The 22,800-nt window shown below is 33.5% G+C and overlaps 1 protein-coding gene across 2 annotated transcripts in view; it reads right to left on the bottom strand.

Moving 5' to 3' along the window:
- Positions 1–22,800, bottom strand: part of LRP1B (LDL receptor related protein 1B) — a 1,938,417-nt gene that overhangs the window by 536,729 nt on the left and 1,378,888 nt on the right. For both annotated transcript variants that reach the window (XM_058434432.1, XM_032145942.2), the window contains exons 34-35: positions 21,328–21,453; positions 19,652–19,783 (exon numbers count right to left, since the gene is read on the bottom strand). In XM_058434432.1, coding sequence (XP_058290415.1) covers positions 19,652–19,783; positions 21,328–21,453 — 258 coding nt within the window. The remainder of the gene's footprint in view (positions 1–19,651; positions 19,784–21,327; positions 21,454–22,800) is intronic.

Below are 22,800 nucleotides of genomic sequence, written 5' to 3'. Positions count from 1 at the left end.
CTTAAAAGAAGACCACATTATAAAGCTGTAAAAATTTTTTTCTTGCTTTATATCCTTATTATATAAAATTTATTCTGTTTTAAAATTTATTGATTTATTTTACTTTTAAAACTTTTTTGTTAAAAACAAAGATGGACACACACATTAGCTTAGGCCTACACAAGGTCAGGATCATCAATGTCACTGACTTCCACCTGCACATCTTGTCCCACTGGAAGGTCTTCAGGGGCAATAACACACATGGAGCTGTCATCTCCTGTGATAACAATGCCTTCTTCTGGAATACCTCCTGAAGGACCTGCCTGCGGCTGTTTACAGTTAACTTTTTTTAATAAGTAGAAGTACGCTCCAAAATAATGATAACAAGTATAGTTAATACATAAACCAGTAACATAAGCCATCATTTATTACTATTGTCAAATATTATATACTGTGCATAATTTGATGTGCTATACTTTCATATGCTGACAGTACAGGTTTGTTTACAGCAGTGTCCCACAAATACGTGAGTAATGTCTTGCGCTATGACATTACAATGGCTAAGACATCACTGGGCAATAAAAATTTTTCATCTCCATTATAATCTTATGGGACCACCTTTGTATATGTTGTCCATCGTTGACAAAGATGTCATTAGGTAGTACATGACTGTATATACTGTGCACACATACACACACACACACACACATACACATATTTCAGTACATTATCAATACATATACAAATTTAAGTCATAATAATGTAGTCCTTTTTTCATGTCCATCCTTGACCCTAATGCTCCATCTAATACTAACTGACTAGTGAATAAGAATCAATGTTTCCAGTGGTCACCAGAAGTCTAGCAGACTATATATGGTATACTGATTATGGTGAATACAATGAAATAGGGCATGAAGAATTCCCTGAGACTAAATGGGAGGAATCTGACTATAAACAAATGTATAAAAAGTTAACCAGTCCATTTGTCCATTCTTATTTCAAGTCTCATATCTGTTTTAATGTAAAATGATTTTTTATATTTTTGTTATTATGTATCCACAGAGGACACTTATATGTGCAAAATACGTGTGCGTATATATCTATATCTGTATCACTGTAAGTAAGATCACTTTGAGTAAGTAGATGACTTTCCAGTGTAGAGAAATGTATTAAACAAAACATGAATGCCCACTGTTACCCATTTCTTCTAACAGAGTTATTTGCATTTTACCAGTTGAAAAACTTAAGTCCACAAAGGATAAACCTTACCAGGTCATATCATTTATCAATCTTAACCTTGTAACTTATTGACTATAGTGACATGAATTCTGCACTTCGTGGGACTCTTATTTCATACGAAAAACATAACACAAACATGAGAGGAATCTCCTCAAGCATATCTAATATACGACCAAATATGCAAAGAACTTTAATATCTCAGTGGCCTAAATTAAGCAATTCTTAGATGTCTTGAAATGCTGCCTCTATTGAATGAAGAATATTTTCCCAGTAAACTGAAACCACTCCAGACACCCATCTATGACCTGAACATAAAATTAGAGTATTTACCTTCACAGTTATAACTTTTTTATTTTTGTTTGAGACGAAGTCTTGCTATTGTTCCTCAGGCTGGAGTGCAATGGCTTGATCTCGGCTCACTGCAACCTCCATCTCCTGGGTTCAAGCGATTCTCCTGCCTTAACCCCCCGAGTTGCTGGGATTACAGGCCCCTGCCATCATGCCTGGCTAATTTTTGCATTTTCAGTAGAGACGGGGTTTCACCATGTTGGCCAGGCTGGTTTCGAACTCCTGACCTCAGGTGATCCGCCTGCCTTGGCCTCCCAAAGTGCTGGGATTACAGGCATGAGCTACCACGCACAGCCAAAGTTGCAACTTTTTAGGCATGCATTATATATAAGTAGAATCTCCATAAAAAATATATATAAATGGATGTGAACTATAGCAACTTGAATGAACCTAGGTTTTTCAAAGTTGAAGAAATTAATCTTCAAAATCCCTGTGATGATCATAACAGCAGATAGTGGTCCTCCAATTTTCTACCATGGCTTTTGGGATATTTTGAAGTAAAATGTTATCTTTAAATTTCATACAGAATTGTCATTTCGTCCTTTGATACCTGAGTTGATGTAAAGAAAAAGAATATTCTAATGCCTTATTTTTCCCCCACAGATGTCAATTACAATGGATGACATAGTCTCGTGGTTTCGAGTTTCCTCTAAATTATTTGCCACATACACCTAAGACACATGTAAATCCTATTTTGATGAGACAGCATCTCCCTCAATAAAACAAAAACTTGACTTTTCAAGTTTATCAACCTTTAAAAAGAGATTCTCTAGTTGGAGAAAGAGGTTTCAACCAAGCTGCCCTGATTCTAATCCCTAGGATTCATTTTTCCTTTCTGAAATATTTTTTAAATTACAGATACCACTATCATAGGGGTTTCAGAAAAGTTCTTACTAAACACAAGAGAAAAAAAACGAATATCCATATAGGATATACACACAGAGTACAACAGTAACAGGAGGAGAGCTTTACTATAGATAGCCTTTTTTTAGTCTGAATGGAAGAGGATTCTGTCAGTTAAGAACACTTAGCCACTGAATAGGCTGGGCGCAGTAGCTCATCCCTGTAATCCCAGCACTTTGGGAGGGCGAGGCGGGCGGATCACGAGGTCAGGAGTTTGAAACCAGCCTGACCAACATGGTGAAACCCTGTCTCTACTAAAAATACAAAAATTAGCTCGGCGTGGTGGCACGCACCTGTAATCCTAGCTACTAAGAAGGCTGAGGCAGAAGAATTGCTTGAAAACAAACAAACAAACAAACAAAAACACTTAGCCACTGAATAAATAGAATTCTATTAAATCTAATTCTAGGTAATTATGACAACTTAAAATACTTTAAAAAAAAAAAAAAAAAGGCAGAGTCTCACTCTGTCGCCCAGGTGGGAGTGCAGTGGCGTGATCTCGGCTCACTGCAACCTTCACCTCCCAGATTCAAGCTATTCTCCTGTCTCAGCCTCCTGAGTAGCTAGGATTACAGGCATGTGACACTAAGCCCAGCTAATTTTTGTATTTTTAGTAGAGACAGGGTTTTGCCATGTTGGCCAGGCTGGTCTCGAACTCCTGACCTCAAGTGATCCGCCCGCCTGGGTCTCCCAGAGTGCTGGGATGACAGGCGTGAGCCAGCATGCCCAGGCAAATCTCACATTCTATATACATAGATCTTTATATATGTATTTGTTTCTGAATAATTGTATGTTATAAAAATATATCAAATTATTTTTTAAATATACTTAATTTTTTCAAACAGTTTTAGATTCACAACCAAATTGAGAGGAAAGTAAAATGATTTCCCATATATCCCTTGCTTCCACATACGCACAGCCTCCCGCGCTACCAAAATCCCACATCAAAGCTGAATATTTTTTAAAACTGATAAATATACATTGACACATCATTATCACCTAAACTCCACACTTTACAGTAGGGTTCACTCTTGGTGTTGTACATTCTTTGTGTTTTGACAAATGTATAATAACATGTATGCACTAATATCAAACAGAGTAGTTTCACTGCCCTAAAACTCCTCTATGCTCCGTCTGTTAATTCCACCCTCCCCCCCACCCCTGGCAAATCATCGATCCTTTTACTGTCTCCATAGTTTTACATTTTCAAAAATGTCATCCACGTCGAATCATTTTTTAACTATGATTTTGGAATAGTGTCGTCATAGACACATTTTTCCAGTTTAGATCAAAGAAATTTCAACAGTGTAACAAAATACTTACAATTGATGTTCAGCTAAATTTGCTGTAAGTTCATTTTTATAGCTATAACAATTACATAATGTTTGTACACTCATTTAAAGGCTGTAGTAAATTCTACTTCAAAATCCTGTCTGACTTCAGTAGAAAAGAATATGATTTATCTCCCTAAAAAATATTATTTAAACTAAGATTTAGTTACTTGATTCCACATTTCCTATACAAATAATATGAAAACACTATTTCAGAGAGTTTAGACAATGTCACTGATTTATAGCATAATAGGAAATGTCAAGGAGTCCACTTCCAGAATGTCGACATGAGCAGCCTAGTAGACTCAGCCCCCTACATAACTGGTGAGAATTATTTAATTTTAAAAAAAATATCTAAAACTTGACCTAAGGGCATAAACCAAAATAAGATAAGTTATTTAAGAAAATATACGAAATCTAGGTTAGAACAATAAGAGTCTGTGGCACTTGCACTAAATACTATTACTGCTTCCTCCACCACCTCAGTTCAGCTTGATGGAAGTTTTACTATGGACAGGAGTGGCCAAGAAATTGGAGTCCCCTTTACCTTTGGCTCTCAATAAAAAAGTCTCATTTGGAAAAGCACGACACCAACTTTTCTTGAACCCTCCAACTCTAAATTGCTGAGCCTAAACTCCTGTTGAATACAGAAATAGTTCAAGAGCTCCCTTCCTCCACCCATCCTGCACTCACAGGGGGAAGACCTCCCAATCCAGGGAAGGCCAAGAACCCAAGGGCCCCACTGCCGTTGCCCCACCTTGCTGGTAGGACAGAAGTTCTATGCCAAGAGAGGCAAACCAGAGGCTAACATCCTGCCTACTGCCAGAGTACTGACTCACAGATTTTGCTCACAGGTAGAAGCAGTCCATAAGAATGGAGAACTTCAAACCTCTCCCCAAAAGAACTGATTTTATTTGAAACAGAGTGTGCAGACTTCAAGCCTAAGTCTGCTATCTAAAACAATGGAGATTTTTGTTGTAAGCAATTAAGAGCAGGCTGTAGTTTTATGAGAGCAGCAAGCTAAATGGTAGGTTCACTAACTTGTCCGAGAAAACTGTGGAAAAAGACAGCAAAGAAGAGCCCTTCTGGAGTGAGAAGAAACTTCAAAGACTGGTCTCAAAAAACATCCCTGCCAGAATTTAATTGTATCAGAGTGGAGCAATTAATGTCAAAAGGCATTATCAGCCAGCAAATAGTGTATATGCTACTACCAAATGAAGGGATCAAACTCAATAAGCATTAATAACATATAAAGTGTGTTCTCTGACCACAATTGAGTTATAAATCAACAACAACAAAAAAGCACGGAAATACATAAATGTTGGGGAAATTCTACAACACATTCTTAAATGACAAATGGGTCAAAAAAGAAATCAGAAGAGAAATTAGAAAATACTTTGAGATGAGTGAAAATGAAGACTCTATATATCAAAACTTAGGGAATGATGTTCAAGTAGTTATTGGAGAAAGATTTATAGCTGCAAATGCCTACATTATATAAGAAGAAAGATCTCAAATCAATAAGCTAATCTCCTCGCTTAAGAACTAGATAAAAACCCAGCAAACAAGCAGAAACAAGGACATGATAAAGATTAGAGTGAAATTTTTAAAAATACAGAGAGGAAAAACAACAGAAAATATTAACAAAATCAAAAGCTGGTTCACTGAAAAGATCAACAAATTTGACAAATCTGTAGCTAGACTAACAAAGACAAACAGAAAAAAATAAAATTACTAAAATTAAGAATGAAATATGAGAGACACCCCTATTGATACAGTAGATACAGAAATAAAAAAAAGAAATATAAGGGAATACCATGAATAACTATATGCCAAAAATTACATAACTTAGATAAAATGTACAAATTTTTCAAAAGACACAGACTATCAAAACTAAAACATAATGAAACATATGAACAGATCTATAGCAATTAAATAAATTGAATTGTAAATCAAAATCGAATCCCTCAAATCCCAAGAACCAGATGACTTTACTTGATAATTCTAGCAAAGGTTTGCAGAAGAAAGCCAATTGTTCAAAAACCCTTCCAAGAACCAGATTATGAGGAAACACTTCTTAATTCGTTCTATGAGGCCAAAATATTTGTTACCGTGATACTAAAGCCAATGTTATCATACGAAAGAAAAATACTGACCAACATCTTTTATCAATATAGACACAAAAATCTTCAACAAATACTAGCAAACTGAATCCAGCAAAATATTAAACAGAAGTATCACCGTGACCAGATGGCATTTATTCCATCTGTACTCAAAGCTAGTTGACTTAAACATTTTGGAAATATATTAATTTATTACACCATATCAACAGAATAAATGACAAAAGGTATATGATCATCTCAGTAGGTATGAAAAAAAGCATCTAATAAAATATAACACTCCTTCATGATAAGAATGCTATACAAATTAGGAATAGAGGGATCTTTTTTAACCTGATAAATGATATCCACAAAATAAAAACAGCTAATACCATATAGTAAATGGATAATGACTATCCATTAATAAGGGGATATTTTCCCCTTAAGATCAAGACTAGAACAAGAATCAGACAAGAATGTGTCTTCTAAACATTTCTGTTGAACATAGTACTGAAGTTTCCAACCAAGGCAATTAGGCAAAAAAGAAGTAGAAAGAGAAGAAGGAGGAGGAGGAGTAAAAGGCACCTAAGTTGGAAATGAAGAAGTAAACTTTCTCAATTTGCAAATGATGATCTTGTATAGAGACAATCCTAAGGGATCCACTAAAAATCTATTTAAACTAATAAATTCAGCAATGTTGGAGGATAGAAGATCAATATACAGAAATCAGTTGCACTTCAACACAGTTATAATTATAATTTATAATCAATTGCACTTCAACACATTTATAATGAACTTGAAAAATAAAATTAAGAAAATTTCACTACAAATAGCATGAAATTTAGAAATAAAGTTAATGAAAGAAATATAAAATTTATACTCTGAAAACTGAAAATCATTTTTAAGAGAAGTTTTAAAAGACTCAAATAAATAGAAAGCTATCATATTGATATATTTGAAGATTTAATATTGTTAAGATCACAATAATCCTCAGTTGTTTTCTATATATTCCCCACAATCTCTCTCAAAATCCCTGCTAGTTTATTTGCCAAAATTGGCAGGCTAATCCTTAAACTCATAAGACAATACAAGGACTCAAAAATAACCAAAAAATCTTGAAAAATGAGAACAAAGTTGAAAGACTCACACTTCCAATGTTAAAGCTGAATACAAAGCTATAGTAATCAAGACAATCGATACTCATAAAAATAAAATAGACATATAGATCAGTGAGGTAGAACTTAGATAAATAAAGCCTCACATTTACAATCAAATGATTTCCAACAATTCGCCAAGACAGTTTAATAGTGGAAAGACTCATCTTTTATACAAATGATACTGGGATAAGTAAATATCCATATGTAAATCCACACGGATATCCATATGTGTATAGCAAAATTAACTAAAAGTGGATCATAAATCTAAATTTAAAAGTTAAAATATTGCATTTAAAAAGAAACATGGAATTAAATCTTAGTATTTTTGGATTAGGCAATGGTTTCTTAGATACGATACAAAAAGCACAAACAACAAAAGAAACAAATAGCTAAATTATACTTCATCAAAATTTAAAACTTTTGTGATTCAAAAGACACCTTCGAAAAGAGAAAAAACTATAGCACGGCAGAAAACTTGCAAATCATATCTTACAACGGAGTTTTATCTAGAATCTATTCAAAATTCTAGTAACTCAATATTAAAAAGACGAAGACCCTAGTAATAAAATGGGCAAAAGCTTTATATAGACATTTCTTCATATACACATACAAATGGCTAATAAGCACATTAAAAAGATACTCAACATCTTTAGGCATCAGGGAAATGCAAAGTGAAACCACAGTGAGATACCACTTTATATTCATCAGAATGGCTACAGATCATAACAAGTCTTGGAGACAATGTGCAGACGATGAAACCCTCACAATCTACTGATGTGAATGCAAATATTTCAACCAGTTTGGAAAAGAGTCTGGCAGTTCTTCCAAAGTTTGAACATAAACAGTTACCCTACCTGTCAAGTTCACTCCTAGGTATATACTCAAGAGAAATAAAAACACATGTCCACACAAAAACATCAATGATCCTAGCAGCTTTATTTGTAACAGTCAAAAAAGTGGAAATAACTCAAATGTCTATCAAATGATAAATGCATAAATGTCTTATAGCAATAAAATGGAAGATTATTTGGCAAAAAAAGCAATGAAGTACTGATACATGCTACAAAATAGAACATTATGCTAAGTGAAAGAAGCCAGTCACAAAGGACAACATATCATATGATTCCATTTATACAAAATGTCCACAGTAGGCTAATCTGTAGAGATAGAAAGCAGGCCAGATGCAGTGGTTCACACCTGTGATCCCAGCACTTTGGGAGGCTAAGGCCGGCGGATCATTTGAGGCCAGGAGTTAGAGACCAGCCTGGCCAACACGGCGAAACCCCATCTCTGCTAAAAATACAAAAATTAGCCGGGCATGGTGGCAGGTGCTTGTAGTCTCAGCTTCTTAGGGGGCTGAAGCATGACAGTCGCCTGAACCTGGGAGGCGAATGTTGCAGTGAGCAGAGATCACGCCACTGCACTACAGCCCAGGGGACACAGCGAGACACTGTCTCAAAATGTAAATAAATAAAATTTTAAAAAGGGAAAAGTGGTTGCCTTGAGGCTGGGAGTTTGAAAAAAATATGAGCAATACTATTAACAGGCATTGTTTTCTTGATGAAAAATTCTGCAATTGTATATTAACTATGGCTGCACAACTCCGTAAATACACTCAAAACCATTGACTTGTACATAGGGAAAATAAATCCCAATAAAGGTGTTAGTTAAAATAAAGAAAATTCTATTTTGAGACATTATCACAAATGATAAAAATTTACAGCCAAAACTTAGAAACAATCCAAATATCCAAAAGTATTGGAAAGGTTAAAAAATGTATGCTAATCCACATAATATAATGTATTCTTATTAAAATAGTATTTACAAATTGTTAATCATAACATAGGAGGGTGTTCAGGTCAGAATGGTAAGTAAAAGAAACAAGAAACAATCATATCAATAATAAAATTCATTTGTATTTTAAAAATAGCATGAATATTAAATACCAAAATATTAATAGTTGCCGTCTGTGTTGTTGTAGTATTGGTGATTTTTATTTCAACTTTCTTTCACGTTTTCTAATTTTACAAATTTGCTATAAATTTAAATTTTAAAAAATTTAAACAAATAAAAGTAACCATGGATTGAGGTTTGCCATCGATAAGTGATTGCAAAACTGGTATTATTCTGCCAACTCATTTTCATAATGTTTAATGATGACTGAGCTAATAGATGTCTATTTCTTAATTTAAATCATCACTCTTTTTAGTTAATAGGGTTTAAAATGAACATTAAAAATAATTGAGTATGCAAATATACTCATTACTATCCTTTATTGTTATCAGTAAATTAAAATCTGAGCCAGTGTGCTCAAAACATCAGTTGCTTTATCACTAAAATAATATTAGGAGAGAAGAGTAAAGAAAAACAATTATAAGGCTATGGTCATATTTTAAATAAGTTATTATTAAGAATCACTAATAAATCTTAGCTCTTTTATTCTCTATTAATGAGAATAATATGTCATAGGAAACAAAAATAAAAATTATGAATCCCCTTATTCAGGATTTAGATAACTTTTTATATTTGTTTACAGTCTTGAATTACTAGATTGGTTCAGCAGTTATCATTATCTCATATTTAATTTGTAAGGAAAGCAGCAAAATATAATCCCTCCTGTGAATGTTTGTTTTTTTCCCCTGAAGAACAGAGCAGATGATACAATACAGTCTACATTTTTTGCTCAAACTATTCAAGTCTAATTCTGATTCCTTTCACACAGGTTTTAATGACTGTTGACTGAGAAAATAGACGTTTTTTAAAAAAATAGCCTATAGGTTGTTATTGTTGATGCTATTAATATTAGAAGTCGAATAGTCAAAAAGCTGGCACAGATCCAGAGAGATCACTATTGAGAAGAGGTTGCTTTGTATAACTCTAAAATACTCCAACTCCAGAGATTCATAATTTTTAAGTAATCTAGTCTAGTATTTTATACTAGACACTATCAAGTTATATTTCTGGTTCCACTTCAGTTTTTTCCTACTTAATCTCTATCTAGCTCCTCTCACTGAATCTTCAGTAAAATTAAATAATAAATAAAGGGAACAAACTTAAAGACTAATGAAACTAGTTTCATTTGTTTTATTTTCTTTAACATTGCCTTTGATAAATTCACTGACACACTGAGTTAGCCATAGTGTGTAATCGGAGACAGCCCAGTATCCTAGAAACGGATTTGTTTCATTGCTCTTGAGCACCATTGCAAGCATAAAGAACTGGCAATTGTTTCCAGGTACTTTGGAGCTCCCTTTGTGGCCAAGTAACTCTGGAGAGGAATACTTGAGGCAGTACTAGAACTCAGTCTAAGCATAGTTAACACCAGCAAACATTCAGCGCGCCTTGGTGACAAAGAATGAAGTCACTACAATAATAATTCTATTGGTGATATACACAAAGGTGTGTATGCACATACAAAGGTGTGCATACAAATACGAATACACAATTGTATTTCCCAGGCAATCCTAGACAGCTATAAGCAATTTTTTGAAAGAGGTTTTATTAATTAAAAAGCTACGGTGCTGAAGAGTCCTTAAGTAAAAGATTTGGCTTAAGTTACTATATCATGAAGCCTTTTCCAGACACTAGACAAAAACTTCAAAGAATGGTTGGAAGAAGTTTCTGGCTTTTGTTGAAGGACTCTTCTGGAATGGTAGCCAAAAGCAAACGTGGCAAACTCATGACATGAAAAGCTAGGTACTAATGAAAGAGATGCTCAGGATAACAAATAGTAGCCTAAAAAAAAGACAGTGTGGTTTGCTACTGCCAAGAAGGATAGCGGATCTAAACCAGAGGAACACATCAGAATCACCTAAAATAATCTTAGATTTTGCCCTGATATAGGTTTCTTGACTTTAGCACTATTTGTATTTTGGGATGGTTAATACTTCGTTTTGGGAAAGGAACAGGACACTAAACATGCACAGGGCATTGTTTAGCAGCATCCCTGGCTTTCATTCAACAGATACCAATATGACAACTAACAATGTTTCCAGATATTGCAAAGTGTACTTTGGGGTACACAATTTTCCCCATTTGATAAACAATCATAGATCAACTAAGTCAAATTCTCAGTACTAGAACTACCCTGCTCTCTAGCTTGGCCTTCTGAATCCCACACATTGAATGGTTAGACATTTCTGGCCCTTGGCCTTATATTGCACGTTTTAAAATTGTTGTTGTTGCTGTGAAACACCCATCCTGGCCGGGCACAGTGGCTCATGTCTGTAATTCCAACACTTTGGGAGGCCAAGGCGGTGGATCACCTGAGGTCAGGAGTTCAAGACCAGCCTTGTAAACATGGAAAAACCCTGTCTCTATTAAAAATACAAAAAAATTAACTGGTGTGGTTGTGCGTGCCTGTAATCCCAGCTACTTGGGAGGTAGAGGCAGGAGAAATGCCTCTTGAACCCGGGAGGCGGAGGTTGCTGTGAGCTGAGCTGAGATCGCACCATTGCACTCCAGCCTGGGCGACAGAGCAAGACTCTGTCTCAAAAAAAAAAAAAAAAAAACACAAACAAACAAACAAAAAAAACCACACACACAAAAAACAAAAAAACCATCCATCCTTTCTTGGATATTTGTGGAATCTTTCCTTACTCAACTTACTCTAGAACGGCAGTGTGGAGAAAGCAAATGATGAAAAAATATATATGTGTGAATTTAAATCCCATCTTTGTTCTATTCCATTTGTGAAACATTTGGCAGTTTATTTAAGCTTTGTCTTTAATTTCTGCCTAAAGGACTTCTCTAGTCAGCTACAGTCTACTATTAACTGGAGGCAAAATGAGGATCAAGACAATGACCATAACGTTTCACATTAATAATTCATTATCACATGGTTTAAGCCAGAATACAGAAGCTGTCCATACAGGAACATCACTGATATTTCAAACCCGAAATCGGAGTTCACCCTTTAGAAAATAATGTGTGGGAATAAGATACATAAAAGGTCTCTAATATTGTGATAGGCAGCCCCTTGTGGCCCCCTCTTACCCCTACCACCTGGTATTCACTCCTTCTCTAGCCCCTTTCTCTGAGTGGAGGATGGATCTAGTTAGTAGCTTCTAATAAATAGAATATACCAAAAGTGATGGGATATCATTTCTGAGATTGGGTGACAAGAAGTCTGACTTCCATTTTGTGAATGCCTTCTCCCACTCTCTTATTCACTAGCTCTATGAGAAGCTTGTGGTCATGCTTTGAACTGCCCTGTAGAAAGGCCCACATGACAAAGAACTGAGATTATACTCAGTAGAGAGGTATGATCTTCTATTCAACAACCTGCAGGGAACAGAATCCTGCCAACAGCCCCATGAGCAAGCTTGGAAGTGAATCCTCCCTAATTGAGCCTTCTGATGAGACCACATCTCTGTGCAACACTTTGATTGCAGTCTCATAAGAAACTTTGAAGCAGATGACACAGCAAGCTCACCAATAGAAACTATGAGATTATAAGCATTGTTTTGTCTAAGTGTTAGTAATTTGTTACACAGTAATAGATAACTAATGGAAACATAGTAGAATAAATGATTTTTTATCTCTTCTTCTCCTCATCCATTCTATGATGATGATGATGATGATGATGATGATGATGATACCCTCCCTCCCTAACTATCTGAGTCTCAGATGAAGCTGTGCCATGAGTCTTCTGCCCCTCAATCTAGCAGGGGCAATCCTATACTGACCATATTATCATGATTCTCCCAAGCCCTGAGTCCTAATAGGGCCTATCAATTATCTTTCCCAATCATAATTACAATAAGATTAAAATTCTCATTATGAAACTATTAGGGATCAACTGTGGATTATTTCACATTGCTTATGCAATTCATGTTTGATGTCAATCTCAGGGGCAAAAACCCAAAAGAATCCTGAATGCAGAATTTCATTAGGGCATCTCAAAGCAACCAAGTCTTTTCTATGCCCATATCTCATCCTGAAACCCAGTTTAATATTAAAATAAAAATACCACCTTCCTCAAAAGATTATTTTGATAAATTAAATGACATAAATCAAATGACACAAATACACAAAGTTTCCTAACTTTACTCCTGTGATGTAGTAAGTGTGCAACAAATATTAAGGGTTTCTTGTTATTTTAATTTCTTCCTCTTTCAACCCCTCAGTTTTCTAATCCTCTTATGGGTGTTTAATTCCATTTCTAGGCTTTTTCAATTTCTGCCAATTTCCTATTATAAAAATACTAAGGAATTCATAGAACCAATTAGTTGTTTTTTTTCACCTTAAAGTTTCAAAATGATCCACTTACTACTTGTTGCCCTTAGATAAAAATAAGGCCAAATGAAAAATGAAATTAAAGATCCATTGCTTATGACCAGCCCATAAACAAATTAAATAACTCTCCTTTTTCTTTAACTAGAATATTGTCTAGTTGATTAAAAATTAATGGCCCCAAAATTCAGAAGCTGAATCACAGCTTTTTTTTAAATAAATGCTATCAAAAAGACAAATTGATTAATACATATTCAGTTTTCTGAAAATGGGAAGAAAAGCATTTTTTCAAGTTTAAGTTTACAGTTGAAGATACTAAAGGTACCAATGTACCTAAGCTAAAAGAGATCTCCTCATTATCATTTAATCTGTCAGCATATCTAGGGCTGGGTTTCTGGAAATAAACAGGTACCAATCTATCCTCTAAGGATAAGAGTACGGAGTAATTTGAAAAATATAAAATAGCTTGACCTATCTATAAAAATACTTTTCTCACATATCTTTAGGGGTGTTTTAGCTGGATGTTGCCAGTGGGTTAAGACACTGTGATCTGCTCAAACATATATAATTTAAAAACTTGTCAATCTCTTAGCAGCTGCTAATAATTTACTGTGAATTGAAGTAATCACGCCTTTAGAAAACAGGTTTCTCAGCAGCTCCATTTTGATAAAGAAGAGTGGGGAGAAAGAGTGGTACATTCAATTCTGAATGTACCACTGAGGAGAAGCCTCAGTAGCTAAGAAGAAATATGGCAGCACCAAGTAACTCAGGCAGGGAAAAAAAGGTTTCCTAATGCAGATTTGATGTGCTTCATGTGGGTTAATCTAAAGTTGGTGTCAAGATTTTTCCCTTTGCTGAGGGGTGCTGAGTGCCTGAAGTTTCATGAGACTTGCCTAAGAGATTCTCTCAAAAATATGGAAAATAATATAGATCTCAAATAAGTTGATTAAAGCTTTAATCTTAGTAGGTGATCACTGTGCATCTTCTGGTGCTTTTAATTTCAGGTAACATACTGATAAATTAAATGCCTAGCAGGGGCTTGTTTTTATGTTTTGAGTTTAGAAACTGCCCAAAAAGGATCTGTGAGATATTTCCAGTAATTTACTTAACCTAAAATGCCTTATGTTATGCATGCTTATGATATTTATATTTCAGGTAGTACTGATAAGTTTTTATTTTCTTGTGATATTACATCTTGAAAGATTTACTGAATTGACTACCTACAAATCTATACACACTGTTCACATGATTAAAAAATGTATTATTGAAGAAAGTTTGAAATGACAACAAAAAGTAGTTTTAGTTTCACTGTTAGAACAAGAAGAAATTGAAGCAGCCCTAAAAACTCACTTTGTAGCCAAGAAAATGGTTTTCATAAAATTGAAAAAATGTCCCAAAGCAACAATATTATATTTCTTAAACTATTGCTGCTACTGACATACAAAGAATTCTTTCTATAATTCTTCTGTGGCCTCCGTTGGTGACAAAGTGGTTACTAGAAAAATTTTGTAAATAGTTTCTTTTTATAAGCTTCCAGGCATAGAAAATAAAAAAGAGAGAGACTCATTTGAGTGTCACTATCTTCAATTATTAAATGGGTTTAAAAATCACATGATTCAGTATATAAATCAAAATAATACACGATCTTCTACTAGCACAAATTTGCAGAAGTGCAATGTAGTGTCATCAAGTAATGCCAACAACGGTCAAAATAAACTTCTGCTTCAGTGGTTACAAATGCAAGACGCCACAGTGGAAAGAACTGGGAGTAGGATACTCCATTAGTCTATGGCCCCTTGATCTGTTTGGTTTCCATTTTCCTTACCTGTATCATGAGGGAGTGCTACAAATGGTATCAAATACTCCTTCTAGTTCTACATTTCAAAGATAAATATGAATGTTGTGGGACTATTAAAGAGGGATTCTTTCATATAAATAGATGACATTCACTGCATAAATGTGGCAATGATATTTTGTCACATATACTGCTTTAGTGTTTTTAAAATATGTTTTAATTTTTAGAGTTCTAGGTTCACAGCAAAATTGATCAGAAAGTAGAGTTCCCATATATTCCTTCCGCCATACACAAACAGCCTTGCCCACTGTCTACATCTCACACAAGAGCGATACATTTGTCACAGGTGAATTTAAGCCAACACATCCATAGTTTATATTAGCAACTATCATTAACATTAGGGTTCACTCTTGGTGTTATACATTCTGTGGATTTATATAAATGTATACTGACATGTTCCTTCAGTGTTTTTATTGTCTTAGCCAGATTACTATGTGATGGTGTAAAAAAAATATTAAAATATTTCCTATAGTAAGTTCCAGACAATGATATCCAAATAATGACCCTTATTCTGTGTTTATTTTTTTCTTTTAATAGAGACAGGGTCTCACTATATTGCCCAGGCTAGTCTCAAACTCCTGGCCTCAAGTGATCTTGCCACCTCTGCCTCCCAAAATGCTAGGGTTATACAGGTATGAGCCATCGCAGCTGGACCCTTGTTTATCTTTATCTTCCACGCAACTTAGATGTGAAATTCTAAACCTGGTAGATATTATAGTAACCAACAGTTGTTGCATCATTGAGTTGGATGACCCAAATTTCAATAAAAGAGACAAAAGATGAAAAAAGAATGTAAGTGTGACGTTTTCCAGATGAATAATTATTCTCTGTGTAGAATGTCCTCTTCAAGTAGCATCCAATTGTTTCATTATTAAGGAAAAGTCATAAGTACCCCAAGGGGAGGGAGGACTGAATATTGAATAGAGCATTACTTACTGAAGATCACTTAACTAAGTGGAGCAATGGGCTTTGCTTTGAAGGCTTTTCTCCTAACTAAAATATATCTGTTAAAGCATCAAATGCAGTATTCATTTATCAGGAGGAATATCACCCAGCAGGCAAGGATTTTCAAAGCTCAATATGTTTTTTTCCACTGGAATGGGACTTTTCCAGTGAAGAGATAAAAATTCTTTGAACATTTTAAATCTAGCCACAGGGTCTTTTTTTCTTCTGTGGAGAGTATCCAGAATTGCTTCATCTGGTAGAAAAAAACAATTTGTTCATTGCAGAAAGCTTTAATTTATTACAATCAAACCCAGAAAGATTCAGATCTGTTGATTCTCATGAAATGCACAGGTTTTGACAATACATTCTTTCTGTAATATCATGGTAATGAAATAGTATTAATAAATTATGATACTTGTACTTTGCAAATGATTCTCTCCCACTTCATCTCCTTAGCATGACTGGGGCTGTTTGTTTCGAATAAGAGGCAACTGTGCCCTTCCAGTTTGTCATTTTTATCTTTGATCCTAATGTAGAGATTATGGCCCTGGGGTAAATGTCATTAATGGAAGAAGAGGAAATAAAATATCTGCAAAAGAAATTAATCAAGAAAGAACCTATAATCAGGTGAAATATGAAGGCCATGGTTAAAAAAAAAGATAAACAAGTAGAGACTGACAAACAAAAAAGGTTTGTTTTCTCTCTTTCTCTGAAGAACAATCCAGGTTTTCCTTTCTCTCTGTAACTTCCCTCCACGAAGTTACAGAGCTTGTATATCATCACTATAAAGATATTATAAATCAAGCTGCTGACACTTATTCTGATCCTAATATATTTTCATAAAACACAGTTAATAAAGGATCAGACTGTAAGGTAGACGGAAGTAACACAAGTTATGCAAAAAGGCAGTAGAAAGCTCCTGCTAGCACCACCACCATCATGACCTTCATTAGCGTTTCAGTTAGTTCAGTCTAAGCACTGAATGTTAGCCTCTTAAATTTACATTTAATATTGTAAATAGTTGCTGATATCTAATCTTTAAGCATCAGCTCTACAGACTGATGATGATGATGATAATGATGTTTATCCTCAAAAGGGAGATGTATTAACCTGTGTTTATTGCCCCAAAGTAGTGAAGAAACACCCATTTTTCTATTCAGGTAACTGAATAGAAAATATAATATCAGTTGACAGAAGAGTAAAACAAAATCCTAGCTAGTTAGAAATTTAAATGTAGCTTCCAGGGCATCTTTGTAAAAAAAAAAAAAAAAATATATATATATATATATATATACACACACACACATATATATATATAACATATGATAATTTCTACAATATTTTACTTCCCACTTATTTGATATTTTTGTTACCATTCTCTGAGCACCAGCGTATATCAGGTACTTCGTTAAACATTTGCTTACATTGATCTAAACATGCCCACATCCCAAAAAAGGAAACAGAGCCTCAGAAAAATTAGGTAACTTACCCAAGGTCACAAAGCTACTAGTGGTTGAGCTGGCATTGAACCCAGGTTGTCTGTGGCTAAACTCTGGTTTCTTCCAACTATGTTTCACTGGCCTGTAGATCTCTAACCTTCTTTGGTTTTAAAGAAAGTTTTTCACTGCTGTATTCTGAGTAACAGTAGGGATTTTAATAGATTCTTGAACATTCTACCTACATGACTATTCCATATGCTTGCATCCCTTTACATTTAGAAGAAGAAATAGCTTTTCTGAAAATAACTTTTCCCCAGGAAATAAAAATATGGTAGGTAAAATGTAAAGAACAAAGTTTTAACTAAAACAGGTAACTTCTCCTTAGGAAAAATTACTTTGACATGAAATAAGTTTATGATATTAATAATTATTGGGGATTTTGAAACAGAAAATCCTATTGTCTGTAAATAAACATAACCTCCATCATGGTACATGATATTAAACTTAACCATTTCAGGGTGACTATAAACTTTGGAGAGTGAATTTAACTCATTCAAATGATCCATTTACCCTTAAAAAGCAAAAGATTTACTAATGATCTTATCAAGACATTTAGATCAAATTGCTTATATTAATATTTTTTCCTCATGGAAATTTATCAAATATTTTCAAAATTCATTATGGAGTCTTCAAAATAATTGAATATATGCTCCAGCTAAAACAAAAGATTATGTACCTAGTAAAAATATACGCATGTACTGTATACATAAAATCTTTTAAAAGTTCGTTTTCTTAGTTTTGCACTTAACAAATCCTATGTGATAAAATTCTAAAGAATAAAATGCAGGTACATAAGAGACAAGGTAGATTATTCATTATAGAGGTAATTAGCCTTCCACCAATAATGAGATTTGATTAAAGTCTGATCAAAAACCACACTGAGATTTTGGCAAAATTAACATACTGCTTAATAAAATGTGTTATACTTCTTAGTATTTCCTTTTGGTAAAGGTGATTTTAAACATTTGCCTCTATCCAATTCCAAACATTTGGTGCGAAACAATCTACTTAAGGAAAGTCATTTTTGAACAATTTGTGAAGATCCCCAGTAATTCATTAACTTGTAGTCCAGAATTTTATTAATACATGATTAAACAAAACGTGTTAGAACTGGGGAAAAATAAGCAATTACCAGAAGCCCACATACTGGTGCAAGATTACAATGATTCTTTTTTTTAAGATTATAAATCAAACAGCTATTTGTTTTTTAACATTAGATGAAACTAAGTCTTTACACATATAATAACACTGTGGAAATGCATTTACATGTTCAACACTGAAACGTTAATTCAGAAAACATATGATTTAGTATTTATTTTGATAAGTTTAAGCCCTCAAGTGGAAGATAATAAATCTGAATGTTAATGTGAATACCAAATATTTATGCTATGTCAGAATTTAGCAATTAGCACCAAAAAACTTGTTTACTTCAATAAATTCAACAGTGTCTACCATTAATTCCCCATCACTTATTCATATTAGCCGCAGCAAAAGGTTAGTGTCCACTTTGCTTCCTGTTGCTTCCTTTCACTGTTTGCTAAAATATAAGAAGGTAAAGTAAAATCTGACTCCAAATGATACATACTATATTCAACAATCGTTTTCAATGGTTAAGCATGTATAATTGTTTCTAGTATTTGGATTTCATTTGCCACTGCTTGTATTACAATAGAAAATCACATCCTGAATATATTTTAAACAAGGTTATATTTTAGTATATAATAGATCAAAATGCTTTATATGTTTTTATATTTATAACTAGATAAAAGTAAAGTATCAAAATAAAAAAGAGAGAGAAATAAAAATAAGCAACCAAGTGCCAATGATGGTATGTTAATGCAATTGCAATTCAAATGCTACACTTTAGGACAATTTTACTTGATTTTTTTTCAGACATTACATATCTAGAACAATTTATGATTGGCCTTAAAATTTATCTATTTGCTGCTTTCTTATTTCTCATCTTGACTATTAAAGCACAGAGGAAAAGGTTGTATTCCCATCATGCTTAATAAATCAAGTGAATACATTATGCGTAAATAATGACTAAAAAGCTATTTACCTGCATGGAAATCTATTCCTACGGCAAATGAAGTTCCTGATATAGGCATCAAAGCATCCATTTTGTCACTTGGTTCAAGAGGTATTCCCCTGATTCCTTCATGAACAGAGTACATAAGAAATGATTCTATACCTAAATGCAGGGCAGGAGATAAAGGGGGGAAGGGAAGCCCAGATTAATATTTAAAATACAAGTAATTTTATTTGTATTATTTTTAACAATCTTAATTTATGTTAATAAATGTATTTCCTAGCCTTTTTAAAAGATTATTATGTACTACACCTCCTGACTAACGAAAGGTAGGTAGATTTGTAGTTCTCAAACTTGATTATGCATATGATTTGTTAAAATAGGAATTTATTAAAATGAATTAGTGGGCCCCATCCCAGAAGCTTGATCATTTAAATTTCTAAAACTCTCGCAATTGGTGATGACGATGCTGGTACGGGCCTTGCACCTTCATAAGCACTGAGTTAGATGATTCGTGGAAGCCTACCTCATCTCTCAACCAAAATGTATTCCCTCTTCTTTAAAATCCAAACGTCTCTCTACTTACATATGACAGTAAACCTGATTTAAGATAACTATATCACTGATATTTTTAATAGATATTTAGATTTCTTAAATTAAGAAATTTTTGAAGTCTTCAAAAATCTTTGTCATACTAAGAATACATCAATAGCTTAATTAGCTATTAATATCACACTTCTCTGGCATCAAAAGCCTGTCCTAAAATAGGCACATAAATATTAAGCTAACTACCAGAAGTACACACGCTAATGCTTATGAATTTTGCCAATATACTAGAAAATATTTATATATTTTTTTCTTATTAAAACTAGAATGCCTAGAATTAAATCTGTTTCCACTATTTCCTATCCATGTAACCTGAGTAAGTTGCTTAATTTCTCTGTGCCTCAGTTTCCTCATTTCTTAAATGGGGATAATAAGAGACCTACCTCATGAGGTTATGAGGATTAAGTGAATTAATACATTTAAGGTGCTTAGAACAGTGCCATGCACATAATAAGTATCATATAAATATTGGATTTACAATAAAATAAATGATAACACATATATCGATATATAGATATTTCTCAAATAAGATTGGAACATTTTTAAAGATAAAAACTCACCTATGATCATTAGATATAAAAGATAATTCTAGAACCAAAGTTCTTTGGGACTAAAGAACTAGAGACTGCAAAACAAGAAGATTTCTTAGGTACCAGTTCTCTTACAGTGCTTTCCTCCCTCAGTTATGCAAACCTGAGACCTCACATTCTCTCTAGTGCTTTCTCTAATATAGTCTAAAGTAAACATTACTTAGTTCAAATTCTACATTAATTCCAGCCAATCAAGCACTGCTTTTTACTATAACTTTTGCCTATTCAGGTTGAAGGTAGCTTCTACTAGATTTGGTTAAAGGTTTGATAATAAACTGCAGTTGCTAAAATAACTAAAAAGTTGGAATGTCTTATAAGGCAGAACAATGATATTTTAAATATTCAAATATTAAAATCTTACACATATGAGACTAAACGGTATACCATTTCCTAATAACTAGTTAATTTTTTTCCTAATGTTTAACTGACTTTGGTTGCCTAAAGTCTGCATGGTATGTAATGATGAATGAAGTAAATGAACCAGAGGTAAGGTTTTTCATGAACTCATACCTTGACATGACATGCGGTTCTTCTGGAGATAATATCCCACTGTGCACATACAAGTCCTTGTAGTTTCAGATGTTGGTAAACAAAGTTGAGAGCATCCACCATTGTTTAGTTGGCAGGAATTGCTGCCTGCATAGAATGAAAACAAAACAAATTTCTTTAATGAAATTTTTAAAAATAAAGTTGTATTTAATATCAATAATTTGACAAATATGTATGCTATTGATTTCTAAATGCAGCCGTTTCATATTGGTTAAGGATTACGTTTTATTCTCTTGAATAATTTAAAGCAGTAAATTATGGTTGAATTTGCCCTTTCAAAAAAGTCAACAGAGATCCATGAGAAGATTAATAGTTACAGAAAAGCAAAAGGAAATTGATTTGTCATAAATATTTTCGTAGACCTTTGTAATATTTTAAGATCAGAGAAACCAGCATCTTTTTCTCTTTTGATTTTTAAATTTTACTTCAACTCTACAATTACTTCCTTTGCAAGAATATTTTATCCAAATGTGTCACATAAATAGCTGTTAAATTATTACTAACCACTCAAAGATTATGCGTCTAAAAGAAAGGAGGTATGTATGTGTATATGTATTCAATTAATTTTTAAAAGCAAGGAAATACATTTTCCCATTCATAGAAATATAATTCTCCCAAAATATATGAAAAACACAGCCATAAGAGTCATCTAATTAATTGGCATATTAATTCCTCTTCTTTCTGTAGAGTACCAATGACAAATATTAGTCAGGTAATCACAGGTAGGCATTCTGGAATCCCTACTAAAGATGTTCCATTGAATTTACTAGGCCCAATGTACTAATTAATGCTGATAGTGTGAAGTTAAGTAATTTACAGTCTTACCTAGAAATTTCATTAAAAATCCCATTTTACATCTCTTTTATTATTCTAGAGCATGCAATGCCATTTACTGGATGTTCAAGCACTGATATGAAGTACAATAAATCCAGTGAGAATTACAAAGCATGATGAAAGCTCTATATCAATAGTTCTCTGTGGAAATTTCAAAATACCAGTGCAGCTCATTATTTCTCTTCTTCTGAATTCAAGATGGTCTGATGAGATTTAATTGTTCAATCGAACCTGTCATGAGCTCTGTCATTTTTGAAGTGTGAAATACTCTCAACTTGGGAGATTTCTCATCAGGAGATCTACCACATTCGCTGCTCATGTCCTGTATCTGCCAGTTTGGCCACTGATTAACTCCATTTTATGTAGGGCCATATAATGGCCCTGAACTTTTAAAATGATTACATTTATCCTATATAAAGTAATAAAAATTAACTGATTCATTCCACATTTTTTCCAAGCTGATATATAACATTAAGATGAAATTTCATTTCTCTCTTTTATCAAATAATAAAACAAGTATATTTATAGATTTGTAATACATATATGTGTGTGTGTGTATATATATATTTTTTTTTTTTTTTTTTTTTTTTTTTTTTTTTT

Source organism: Hylobates moloch, unplaced genomic scaffold (genome assembly GCF_009828535.3).
Source record: "Hylobates moloch isolate HMO894 unplaced genomic scaffold, HMol_V3 SCAFFOLD_24, whole genome shotgun sequence".
NCBI lineage: Eukaryota > Metazoa > Chordata > Mammalia > Primates > Hylobatidae > Hylobates > Hylobates moloch.
This window is presented reverse-complemented; position numbering and strand designations above follow the sequence as displayed.